This window comes from Myotis brandtii, unplaced genomic scaffold (genome assembly GCF_000412655.1).
Source record: "Myotis brandtii unplaced genomic scaffold, ASM41265v1 scaffold277, whole genome shotgun sequence".
NCBI lineage: Eukaryota > Metazoa > Chordata > Mammalia > Chiroptera > Vespertilionidae > Myotis > Myotis brandtii.
Window position 1 is genome coordinate 503,444 of NW_005360548.1, and position 13,256 is coordinate 516,699.

Below are 13,256 nucleotides of genomic sequence, written 5' to 3' on the forward strand. Positions count from 1 at the left end.
CTGTGTTGGTAGAGTGGCTTTCTGTGCTAGGTGTCCTATAGGGCCCAGTGGCTCAGCCTCCCCAATTACCTGAGGTGGACACTCTTGGTGCACCCCTTTGTGGGCTTTGTGCACAGTCTTGTTGTAGTTAAGCCTTGATTGTTGTAGGTATCACTGGGAGGAATTGACCTCCAGGCCAATTGGCTGTGAGAATCAGCTGTGTCTGCAGTGGGAGAACTTCTGTGCTGGAGACACCCTTCTGGGGCAAGACTTGCTTCAATGGGGCTTTGGTTCTCACTGAGTCTGCCCCCTGAGTGTGTCCCTTATGGATCTGAGGAGTTGTAATCTGGATGGTCCCACTCTGACCACTGGGTACACTGGCTCTTGGATCTCTAAGGAGGTGCTAATTTAGCCTCTGCCTGAGGCTACCCAGCAGGAGCTATGGAGAGATCTGCAGATTCCTCTTCTTTGTTTGGGGTTTGGAGGTGCCCAGATGAGGCCCAGCTGTGAAGCAATGCAAGCTGCTGTGGGGCCTTGGGCCTTCTTTTGGATGTTCTGGGTCTTTCTGACCCAGCTGCAGTTTGTTAGGTAAGTTTAGATTGCAAAGGGCCAAGCCATTCATATGCAAAAGCCTCTGTGCACACCTTGGGTTGGGCGGGGTCTCAGGGAATCAACAGGGTGGAGCAAACAGCTATGGCTGATCCTCAACCCTGCCCTAAGAGGCCCTGGGTCTCAGTGTCCCGTGGTAATCGCTGCTAGCACCTCTGAGAGAAAGCCGCCCTCGAGTTCTGACTGATGCCAGACAGTCTAGTTTCTCCCCATATGAGTCTGGGTCCCCAGAGACTCGCCCGGGACTGGAGCTCAGAGCTTGAGACTCCCTCCCGATTGAAAAAGACAATCATGTCCTCAGCCGCCAGCCCTCTCTGCATGCATCTCCACACCTTTGTATTTTACTTCGGCACCGCACCTCCTCTGAGTCTCGGTATGCTTTTCTCTTTCCTTATAGTTGTAGGATTTCCACTCAGCCAGCCTTCCTGTGGTTCTGGATGATGTCCGTTCCGTCTTTTAGTTGTATTTTTGAAGTGGTTGTTTGAGGCAGCAAACTCCGGTGTTTACCTATGCCGCCATCTTCATTAATTTATTGATTCAATCTTTTTTATTGAATTTATTGGCGGTGACAGTGGTTAATAAAATTATACAGGTTTCAGGTGTGCAATTCTAAAATATATCATCTGTCTATCTCTGTCTATAGTAGTGTGTGTTCACCATCCCAAGTCAAGTCTTTCCACCATGTGAATAGGAGTTCACCTTTTGAATAATAAGAATTGTGTGTCACAGGGGGGCATCAGGATTTTAGAGATGCTTAGGTGGGGCATGGCCAAAAAAAGGTTGGGAACCACTTGTCTAAACCTAAAGCTTTTGACCATACACAATCGTGTGACAGTTAAGAGGCCAAGTTATCAAGAAAAAGCCTATTATTTTCTGTAGTACACTTTTGCAACTAACATATTTTGACCTCATTTTATTTTTTAGCCAAAATAATAACCCTCCTCATCCTCGGATTAAGCATTTTCTCCATTTCATTTCCTCCTGTTACAGCAAAATGAAAATAGTGGGCCAGCACCTGCTCCCTCTAGGTTTCCTTTCATCTGTCTCTTTCTCTACTTCAGTAGAAATGTTTGCTGGGGGAGGGGGGAGCAGGCCCAGGAGCATCTGCACCCTTGGAGTATGAGACAGACAGAGTGAAGGAAGGAGTGGGGATGCGGGGAAGGACAGAGACATGCCAAGAGGGAAAGGAAAGGCCAAGGCCACAGAACACAGAAAACCCGCCAGGGGTGGCTTTGACTAGCAGCACCTGCAACCAGCCCATGGTGCAGATTTCAGTGTCGATCATGCTCACACAATCCATGGAGAAATTTGTATTACACATAGTGAAGGAAATGGTGGTGGCTGAAAATAGGCGAGACAGTCGCACATAAAAAAAATGACCATTGCAAATTGGCTATCTTCAGAAAACCGTTCAAAAAAGAAACAGTTAAGGAAAAGCCAAACCGAGAAAACCTGATTGGTACTTTGGGCTTCATGGGGCTGGGCCCTCAGGGCCTGTGACAGTCTGGGTTCATCATCCACCCACCAAGGACCCCCAATTTCCACTGGCGACACGATCACTCTGAAGGAACCTGATGCAGATTAGATGAAGATGAAGATTTTATAGAGCAGACCAGGCTTATTAAGGCCAGTATCCTGTTCTCTGTGGTCGGATCCAACCAGCTGATTGAAGTCAAAAGCAAGAAGGTCCGAGGCTTCTTCTATCACGTATGGTGGTGATGGAGACCCCAGAGCATAACAATTTCTGAAGCAGTGGACAATGCTCATCACTCATGCAGGACCTCCGGGAGGTGACCCAGGACCTTCACCATGAGAACTTCCATTCTGAGAGGCTCAAAATCTGGGAAACTCCTTATTTCACCTTGCTGGATAGAGTAGCCTTGCTGGATAGAGTAGTCTTGGATTCAAGTTCATTACTTTGAATACTTCATGTCATTCCCTTCTGGCCTGCAGTGTTTCTGTTGACAAATCAGCTGACAGCCTATGGGATCTCCCTTGTAGGTAACTGACTGTCTCTTTCTTGCTGTCCTTAAGATTATCTCTTTGTCTTTGTTTGCCAATGTAATTACAATGTTTCTTGGTGTGGGTCTCTTTGTGTTCATTTTGATTGGGACTCCATGCTTCCTGAACTTGTGTGCATTTTTCCTTCACCATGTTAGGGAAGTTTAATGTCATTCTTTCTTCAAACAGGCTCTCAATCTTTTGCTCATTTTTTTCTCCCTCTGGTACCCCTATGATGCATATGTTGCTCCATTTCATGTTGTCCCAACATTCCCTTACACTCTCTTCATGCTCTTTAAGTGTTTTCTCTCTTTTTGCTACTCTAATTTAGTGGGGGGGTTTTTTCCAAATCGTTGATTTAATCCTCTGCTTCATCAACCCTGCTTTTAATTCTTTCCAGTGTATTCTTGATGTCAGATATAGTATTCTTCATTTCCGACTGGTCCTTATTCATGGTTTCTATGCCCTTTTTCATGCCAATGTAGTTCCCACTAAGTTCCCTGTAGTTCCTATTAATTGTTTTTTGTATTCTCACTAAGTTCCTTGAGCATTGTTAAAATATATTATTACTGATTTTTTTTGAGAGAGAACTGGAAAAGGACAGAGATATAGAAATATCCATGAGAGAGAAACATAGATCAGCTGCCTCCTTCATGCCCCTTACTGGGGATTGAGCCTGCAACCTGGGCTTGTGCCCTGCCAGGGAATCAAACTGGTGACTTCTTGGTGCATGGGACAACTCTCAACCAACTGAGCCACACCAGCCATTACTCTAAACTCTATGTCTGATAAGTTGCATACCTCCATCTCATTTAGCTCTTTTTCTGGAGGTTCTGTTTCTTTTCTTTCATTTGCGGGTTCTTTATTTGTCTCCCAATTTTAGTTGTCTCTTTGTGTTTGTTTCTATGTACTGGATATACCTGCTAGACTTCATGGGATGGTTTTTTGTAGCAAATGTCCCATGGGACCGAGTGGTGCAGCCTCCTTGAACTCCTGAGCTGGATGCTCTAGGAGTGTCCCTTTTGTAGGTTATTTGTGCTCCTGTTGTAATTGGGCCTTAGTAGTTGCTGTCCCATTCATTGGTGGGATCTCCTCTCAGGCTGGCTGTGAGGCTCAACCCCAACTGCATTGTGCAAGCTGTTGTACAGGTGTAAGTAAGTAAAGTTCATCTCAGCAGATTTTTGTGCCTACTAGGATTTCCCTTTGTACCCTGCTCTTACATTGTCTGAGGCTGTTTTGTTCGCTGATTTCCCAGGAGGTACTTTTGTACTAGCCAATGTCAGAAGTTGCCTACTTTGGGCTCTCAGCACCCTGTTCAAAGCTTCAAGTGATCCACAGCTTGTGGCTGCCTCCACTGGGCTTGACTTCCCACATGGGGGGCCAAGCTGAGTTCCTAGGCCAGTTTTCTATCAGCATGGGGACCTAAGGCAGGTCAGCAAATGTTCAGACTTCAGGGAAGATGTTGGATGTGTTCCAAGAATATTTCCCTGACCTTAACAGGGTGGAACCCCTCTTAGGCAGGCTGGTGGGGTCTGATGGAAGCCAAAAGTTTCTATCAGCTCTCCTGTGAGAGGGAAGTGTGAGCCAGGTTCCTGGGAATGTAAAGGGAATGAATGGCCAGGCCCCAAAGCCAGCCACTGACACTCCTTGAAACTGCTGCCTCCTCAGCAAGGTTCGAGATGCAGAGTTGGCACACTGGACTACAGAGGGTGGGGAAAACTGTCTCACAGGGGGCCGGGTATTTGCCTTACCCCAGGCTTCTGCTGCTGAGAGGGGCTTGTGCCTCTTAGGGAAAAAAGCTGCTGTGATATCAGGAAGCATGACTCAACACAGGTATCCCAGCACCTGTGCCCCCTGCAACTTTCCCCAACTCCTTCCATCCCTGTCTCTCCTTAGGCAACTCCAGTCCACACTCCCCTTCCTACACTGAAACTTGAGGTGAATGGCTGGGAACAAAAATATTGTTTATCTTCCCTTTAATAAAAGTGTCTTTGTCGCTGGGTAGCTCCATTCCCTGGCTGATAGAGGCCCTGTCACTGGTTGCTGTGTGGGCAGCTGTTCTCAGCTCTGGCTGTCAAGGCTGGGGAGCCCTTCCTGGGATCCAGGCCTCTCTCCTCTCCAGGGGAACCCTCCTCACCTTGGCCATTGCTCCTGGGAGCTAAGTCAGCATTTCTCGTGACCCGATCCTTCCTAGCAGTCTCAAGGTGGTTTCTGCCCTTCCTTGTTGAAAAGTCTCCTCTTCAGTCAGTCTTCAGCTGGTAATTCAGGGTGAATATTCCCCGTTTTAATTTTAACTCCAGTTAGATCCTGGGAGGAGGTGTGAGAAAGATCCACCTACTCTGCTGCCATCTTCTGGACCATCAGTTCAAAGTCTGCGTGCTGGATGCTTCAAAAGGTCAATATTCAAAATATCAGAGTTTGGAGTCAGGAAAGGTTTATTGAAGGAAAAGGCACCAGTTTGAGAAGATGGGGGCACTTACAGGTCCTCAAATCCATCCTCAGAGGGTCCAGAATTCAGGCTTCCACAGGGGCGCCTCTAACAGGAGGGAGGGCCCTCTTGACACTGAGTTGGGCTTCTTGGGTCACCCAGAATGGTCCTTTGGGATGCCAGGTAAGCATCTCCCAATGCTGGGGCGGCTCCTTGGAGCACTGGGGATGGCAGCTTCCAACACCAAGATCTCATTGTGATTTTAAGTTGCATTTCTCTGATGATTAGTGAGCATCTGTTCATATGTCTGTTGACCATCTGTATGTTCTCTTTGAAGAAATGTCTACTCAGGTCCTCCACCCATTCTTTAATTGGATTGGGTTTTTTGGTGCTGAGCTGTATGAGTTCCTAACAAATTTTGGGTATTAACCCCTCATTGAATGTATTACTGTCAAACATCTTGTCCCATTCAGTAGATTGTCTTTTTGTTTTGTTGATGGTTTCCTTTGCTGTATAAAACCTTTTTAAGTTGATGTAGTCCCATTTGCTTATTATTTTTCTTTTGTTTCCCTTACTCAAGGAGATATATCAGAAAAAAATGTTAATAAAAGAGCAATGTCAGAGAGTTTGCTGCCTATGTTTTCTTCTAGAAGTTTTATGGTTTCCAGTTGTACATTAAGTCTTTAATCTATTTTTAGTTTATTCTTGAATATGGTGTAAGTAGGTGATCTAGTTTAATTTTTTGCATGTATCTTTCCAATTTTCCTGACACCATTTGTTGAATAGACTGTCCTAAAGAATTTCTTTTAACATTTTTTTTTGAGGCAGGTCTACTGGCAACAAATTCCCTCAATTTTTGTTTCTCTGAACAAGTCACTCTTTCTCCTTTGCTTTTGAAGGATAATTTTCCAAGATAAATAATTTTAAGTTAATAAGTTTTTCCCCTAAATACTTTAACTATGTTACTCTAGTATCTTTTTTGGCATTGTTTCTTAAGAGAAGTCAGATGTAATTCTTATCTTTGCTCCTCTATAAGTAAGGTGTCTTTTCCCTATGCCTTCTTTAAGGATTTTTCATTATGTTTGATTTTCTGTGGTTTGAAAATGATATAGCTAAATGTAGATGTTTTAGCATTTATCTTTCTTGGTGTTCTCTCAGCTTCCTGGTTCTGTGATTTGGTATCTGGCATTAAATTGGTTATATAAACACTTCTAGATAAAGCAATCAGTTCCTTGATGGCATTCATTCTTCAAAATGGCACCCATACTTGAATCCAGGGTGTTTAGATTTCAGTATAAGCTGATATCCCAAAACCTATTTAGGCAGGTACTGGTGCTCTGGACACAACCTCTTCACCTGTCATCATGGAGCTGGAAGGTGCCTTCACCATCTTTCTGGAGCTCTGCTTGTTTTTCCTGCTCATCTTCACTGCCTGGGTACAGATCAACAAGAAGGGAAATCTTCCCCCTGGCCCCACACCTCTGCCCTTCCTGGGGAATGTGTTGCAACTCCATGCTGGTAACATCTCTCAGTCTTTCACAAAGGTGAGTCTGACTGCACCTCTTGGGCAGAGCTAAGAGCAACTTATTCTATAGCCAGCTATACTTAGAACCTTATTACTTCTAAAATCCAGACACTTGGAAACACAGATTTGCTGAACTGAAATTTTTGAATCTTAAAATATTAAAGTCTGAAACACAAATTTCTAGTATGTTGGAAATTCATTCTCTCACAGCTCACAACCTTGGAATCAGAAGACATTAAATTCCCAAACACAATACCTCTTACACTCAGGTTGTCTGAGAACTTTAAGACTCGGTAACATATGATTTTAAGAGATTCTAGACATTTAGCATTTCAGAGAATGAAGAATGGACCTTGGGGTTCATTTAATCCAAGTCAGTCATTTCACAGATGAGGAAACTAAGTTTGGAATGGTGTGGTGGGAGAGGGGACTCATCCAGGATCACAAGAGTCAAGGCTCCTCTGCTTTTTTGTTTTTTTCAATAGTACTTCCAATACCAGGACTTGCCCTTTTCCCCTCTTCCCTCATCTGTGTCACCGGAGCCTTCACCCTAACTTCTTCATTAGCCTATACATGGTGCACTAAAAGCCCCCTCTTGTTATGTCTTCTTCTACCCCCAGCTCAGGGTGAAATATGGCCCAGTCTTTACAGTGTACATGGGTTCCCGGCCAGTAGTTGTTTTATGTGGACATGAAGCAGTAAAGGAAGCCCTGGTGGGCCAAGCAGATGAGTTCAGTGGCCGTGGGAAGATGGCTTCACTAGAGAGAAGCTTCCAAGGTCATGGTAAGTAACAACAATACATTAACAATGAAAAAAATAATGGCATGTTTATGATGCACTTTCTTGTGTCATGGGTTCTTTGATAAGTACTCAACATGCATTATCATATTTACTCTTTTGAGGGAAATATTAATATCATTATAACTTTTCAAGTAAGAAATTTTTGAGTAGGGAAGATTATATAATGTCACACAGTGAGTTAGTGGTAAAACCAGGATTGAACCCAAACCATTTGACTCCAGAGTGCCTGCTGTGCTACATCTTCTTTCATTTTTAATGAATTAACTACATGCTTTGTGTGTACACAGTCAAATCCTTATAGCCAACCTTACGTCTAACTTTCCTCCACAAACACACATACCCAATACATAGCTCACTGCCTCCTCCATTTAGGTAGATACCTTATAATGTTACCCATACACCCAATTCTAACAGCCTACATCCTTCAATTCCAAGTAGTCTCACACCATCTCTCTGTTCTTCCATCTAGTCATAACTCTTCTATTCATTCATTCATCAACAAATTTGTTAATCTTTCCATCCATTTATTCTTCCAATCTTCCATTCATCCACTTCTCAAACATTATACCCATTTCTCCTCCTCCCATCTGTTTATTCCTTTATTTATCTTCCTGTCCATCAATACAGTCATAAAATCTTATTTGCATTCATCATTCTACCACCCTTTCATTAGTTTTTAAATATCCATTGAACCATCCCCACACTTGGCAGTTTTTAAATGTTTCTTACTAAATGGCAAGTTATTTAGTGTAGATAGATTGATATCCAGGTGTGATCATGTGTATACATGCATGTGCCTATCAGGAGAACCTAAGTGATATGTAGAAAATAGAGGCAGTCTCTCCTTCAGGGTACTTCATCTAGCATTCTATCCCTCCCTCCACCTTCTTAAGCATCCATGCTGTTATTTATTCAGTTCTTAATCTGTCCTCTGTTAAGCTCTCCTTGATTTCACTCTCATTCCTTGCCTGACTCCTATCCCTTCGACCTCAGTCCTAGTTTGTAGAGAGGGAAGCTTAGTCTCCTCATTGAGCTTGGGAGGTTGGGAGAGGCTTCCCTGAGAGCAAAGTCTAAAGCTTTCATAGTCCAGCATCCCCTGGTCCAGCACAGAGTTGGGAACAAAAGGAAAGGAGGCAGAAGCTTAATACTGTGATTCTGGCAGGTGTAGTTCTGGCTAATGGAGAACGATGGAGGATTCTCCGAAGCTTCTGCCTGACCATCCTTCGGGACTTCGGGATGGGAAGGCGGAGCATTGAGAAGCGGATCCAGGAGGAGATCAGCTTTCTACTGGAGGAATTTCATAAGGCCAATGGTATGGATGTGAAAAGGTGGAGGGCCATAAGGTGACTGTGTGGTTGCAGTGAGTTCAGTTTCCAAAGGAAAGTTCTTGGTAGGAGAGAGTTATGGAGTGAGAAGATGAGAAAAGATTAATTGTAGGATTCACACATTTTCCCAATCAGGGTCCATGTTAAAAGTTAATATGAAAGACCCTTAAAGATTCTTCTGTCCAGAAACTTAACCAGTGCATGGCAGTGAATCTGTGAGCCCAGAAATTGTATGTAGACTTTGGCACCATGTGAGTTTGTACTTTTTTGTGAAGACTGGATGAAAGTTTTATTAGATTTAAAGAAGTCCACTTCCTAACCAATGGTAAGTTTAGGAATCACTAGGATCTATAGAGAAAAGGCACAGAGATTGAGAAATACAGAGATAAATCAATAAAATAGAGGCAAATTTCTCTAAATCAAAACTTCCTCACCTGAACTCTGTGAATGTGTAACAGTGTTTACTTGAAAAGGTTTGAGTGTCCATGTACCCACAGTAATCATTTGTAAAACTGTATATTTGTGAGTGTTTGCTTTAAACCATTTGGGGGAATGGTTTCCAATGCACTGAGCTAACACCAGCGTTCTGTTTCATAGGTGGTGCCACTGATAGCTAGGGAAGGATTATCTTAATACCCCCCAAAGGAATCAGTGGTGGAGCTAGACTCAGAAATTAAGCACTTTTTTGGTCATTTACTGGAACTTCTTTTCCAAATATGTTTTTCTTTCCCCCAAACACACATTAATAATAATAATCATCATCATCATCATTATCATCTCTCACATGTCTTGAGAGCTTACTACATGCCAGGCACTGTGCTAAGCACTTTACACACATAATGATATTGAATCCTTTTCAACCAAGGAAGTGGATACTAATTCAATTTGAAATGTGGGCGTCTAGATGCAACAGCAAAGAATGAAATGACTTATGCATGCTGTTGAGTTGAGCCATTACTCATATCCATGTCCAAGTGATTCCACACTCCATGTTCCTATTCAATGCCTCCAACATTGCTAATTTTCATCACCCAGGTGCCCCCATCAAACCCACCTTCTTCCTGAGTCGCAGTGTCTGTAACGTCATCAGTTCCATTCTCTTTGGAAGCCGCTTTGACTATGAGGACAAGCAGTTTCTGAAGCTGCTACAGATGATTAATGAGAGGTTCACTGAGATGAACTCGCCCTGGACGCAGGTACCCACCTGTCACCTCTTGTTACCAGGAAACCCCAGGTTGGGCTCAGGCTGCCTGTCGCTGTATCCAACAATGAAGGCAGGGTTGAATCATATAAGGCATTTATTGAGAAGGCTAGTCAACCAATGAGACAGGGAACTTACAAGCATTCAAATCCTGTCTTACAGCAAGGTGCAGGGGACAGGATTATAAAGGGAAAGGGTCTAGATTGACGCTGGGGATAGAATGCAGTTACGTGCAGCCTTGGAGGTCCACAGACATCAGCTATTGTTCTTACTCATCAGGTGATGAGATGATGTTGATGAGATGATGTTTGGACTCCTTGTTGGTCCGTCGGTCCATGCTTATTGGGTTTGCTTGCTGGATTCACAGTTGAGTCACCTCCTTAATCACTTTGCACGGCCTTGAGAAGGAAACTTAAGAAAAACTTAACACCCTATTCACATATAAGAAACTTAACCCTCTATTCACATAAGTATATGTGTTCTAAGATATAAAATAATATGATTATTTTTCAGATTAATTCAGGTGCTCTATCAGATTATAAGTCCTCCTATCACTCTCTACCCACCACCAGCCTCAGGTAACTAAGTCACCTGCTTATACTTCATTTAATCCTCCCTACAACATTGAGAATATGCTCTAAGTTTCTTAAAAGCAAATGAACCCAATTCTCAGACTCAGCACTGGACATTAAGACTAGCTGTCTGACTAGAGACTCAGCCCATGCTGACCCCAGGTACTCATCACTGACAAACCACCTTTGCCTATTCCCCACAGCTATATGACATGTATTCTGGAATCATGCAATATTTGCCAGGAAGACATAATCGCATCTACTACCTGATAGAAGAGCTCAAGGACTTCATTGCCTCTAGGGTAAAGATCAACGAGGCATCCTTTGACCCAGAGAACCCTCAGGACTTCATTGACTGCTTCCTCATCAAGATGCACCAGGTACTATTCTATTTCTCCAATCTTTTCCTCTCATCTCATAGTGCCTCTACCACAAGCCCATTTGAAACATCTTTTGGTCAATATAGCAATTATAGTTATACATGGCTCCTTATATCTAGAGAAAAAATGTAAAATGCATATCTTTAAGTAAAACCTTGAATCTTAAAAATTGAATAGTGCTTCCCTAGCCAGTTTGGCTGAGTGGATAGAGCATCAGCCCGTGGACTGAAGGGTCTCGGGTTTGATCCCTTGGTTGCAGGCTCAACACCCTCCCCACCACTTACCCCCTGCCCAGCCCTGGTCAGGACATGTGCAGGAGGCAACCAATTGACGTGTCTCTCTCATGTGGATGTTTCTCTCTCTGTGTTTCCCCCCCTCCCTACCACTCTCTAAAAAAAATCAATGGAAAAATATTATTGGGTGAGGATTAACAACAACAAAAAGTGAGTAGTGCTTCAGTGAACATTGGAATGCTAAGATCTTTGAGTTCCTGATTCCAATTCTTTTGAATACATGCCCAGAAGTAGGATTGCTGGGTTATATAGTAATTCTATTTTTAATTTATTCAAGGTTTTATCCCTACTGTCTCCATAGCAGTTTCAACATTTTGCATCCACCAACCATGTACAAGGGTTCCAATTTCTCCACAGAGTCAACACCTTTTGTCTTTTGCTCTTTTGTTAATAATCATCCTAACAGCTTATCTCAGAGATATCTCATTGTGAGTTTGATTTGCATTTCCATGATGATTAGTGATGTTGAGTATCTTTTCAAGTACCTATTGGCCATTTTTGTCTTCTTTGTAGAAATCTCCATTTCAGTACTTAGCGTGTTTTAAAACCAGGTTATTAATTTTTTCGCATTGAGTTATAGGTGTTTCTTATATATTTTGGATATTATCCCTTTGTCACATATATGGTTTAAAAATATTTTCTCACATTCCTTGGGTTACTTGTTCAATTTTTTATTGTTTCCTTTGCTGTACAGAAACTTTTAATTTTGATGTGGTCCCATTTGTATATTTTTGCTTTTAGTACCTATGTTTTGCTGTCATATTCATGAAATAATTGTCAATATCATGAAGCTTTTCACTATGTTTTTTCTAGGAGTTTATAGTTTCGGTCTTATTTTTAAGTCTGTAATCCATTTTGAGTTGATTTTGTGTATGGTGTAAGATAAAGGTGCAATTTCATTCTTTTGCATGTAGATATCTAGTTTTCCCTACACCATTTGTTTAAGAGACTATATTTTCCTTATTGTACATTTTTTGGCACCCTTTTGAAGACAAGTTGACCATATATGCATGAATTTATTCCTGGGCTCTCTATTCTCGTCTATTGGTCTATAAGTCTATCATTATGCCAATATCATATGTTTTAATTATTGTAGGTTTAATATATTTTGAAATCAGCAAGTGAGATGCCTCCTGCTTTGTTCTTCTTTTTTAAAATATATTTTTATTGATTTAAGAAAGGAAGGAAGAGGGAGAGAGAGATAGAAACATTAATGATGAGAGCAAATCATTGATTGGCTTCCCCTGGGGATCGAACCTGCAACCTGGGGATGTGCCCTTGACTGGAATTGAACCTGGGACCCTTCAGTCTGCAGGCCACCAACGCTCAATCCACTGAGCCAAACCTGCTAGGGCTGTTCTTCTTTTTCAAGATTGTTTTGGCTATTCAGGGACCTTTGTGGTTCCATCTGAATTTTAGAATTTTTTTAAACTTCTGTAAAGAATTTTATTGGGATTTTGATAGAAATTGATTTGAATCTGTAGATACCTTTAAGGAGTATTATTTTAACAATATAACATTTTCTAATCCATAAACATGAGATCTCTTTCCATTAGTTTGTGTCTCCTTTAACTATTTCCATCAATGTTTTATAGTTTTTCAGTGTACAAATCTTTCAATTCTTTAGTTAAGTTTATTCCTAGGTATTTTATTCTTTTTGATGTTATGTATATGTTATAGTTTTCTTAATTTCTTTTTGAATAGTTAGTTATCTACACTAATAAAAGAGAAACATGGTAATTAGTGTACGACCGCTACCCTTCCCATTGGCTAATCAGCATATCCTTATGCAAATTAACTGTCAGCCAAGATGGCGGCCAGCAGCCATGCACTGAAGCGAACAGGGAGGCTTGCTTGCTCCAGTGACAGTGGACTCCAACGTTCCCTGGCTGACTTGCCGGCCTCTCAGCTGCAACTCTAAGCAACTATGTTGCAAATATAGAAGCTAAACAAAACCCCAGAAACCTGCGTTAGTCAGCCAGGCTTCAGCCAGCCGGACCGCAACATTGTATCAAATACAGAAGGAAAAACAAAGGCCAGAAACCGGCTTTCAGCAGCCGAGGCCTCAGAGCTAAAGCTGGCCCAGAATAAAAAAAAAAGAAGAAAAAAAGGAGCTGTTGGGAGCTTTAGTCACCCGCCAGC

The 13,256-nt window shown here is 42.3% G+C and overlaps 1 protein-coding gene across 1 annotated transcript in view; it reads left to right on the forward strand.

Moving 5' to 3' along the window:
- The window catches only part of LOC102244038 (cytochrome P450 2G1), a 35,606-nt gene that overhangs the window by 4,360 nt on the left and 17,990 nt on the right, over positions 1-13,256 (forward strand). The window contains exons 2-6 of the mRNA XM_005868775.2: positions 6,340-6,561; positions 7,163-7,325; positions 8,506-8,655; positions 9,704-9,864; positions 10,645-10,821. Coding sequence (XP_005868837.1) covers positions 6,382-6,561; positions 7,163-7,325; positions 8,506-8,655; positions 9,704-9,864; positions 10,645-10,821 — 831 coding nt within the window. The 5' untranslated portion in view covers positions 6,340-6,381. The remainder of the gene's footprint in view (positions 1-6,339; positions 6,562-7,162; positions 7,326-8,505; positions 8,656-9,703; positions 9,865-10,644; positions 10,822-13,256) is intronic.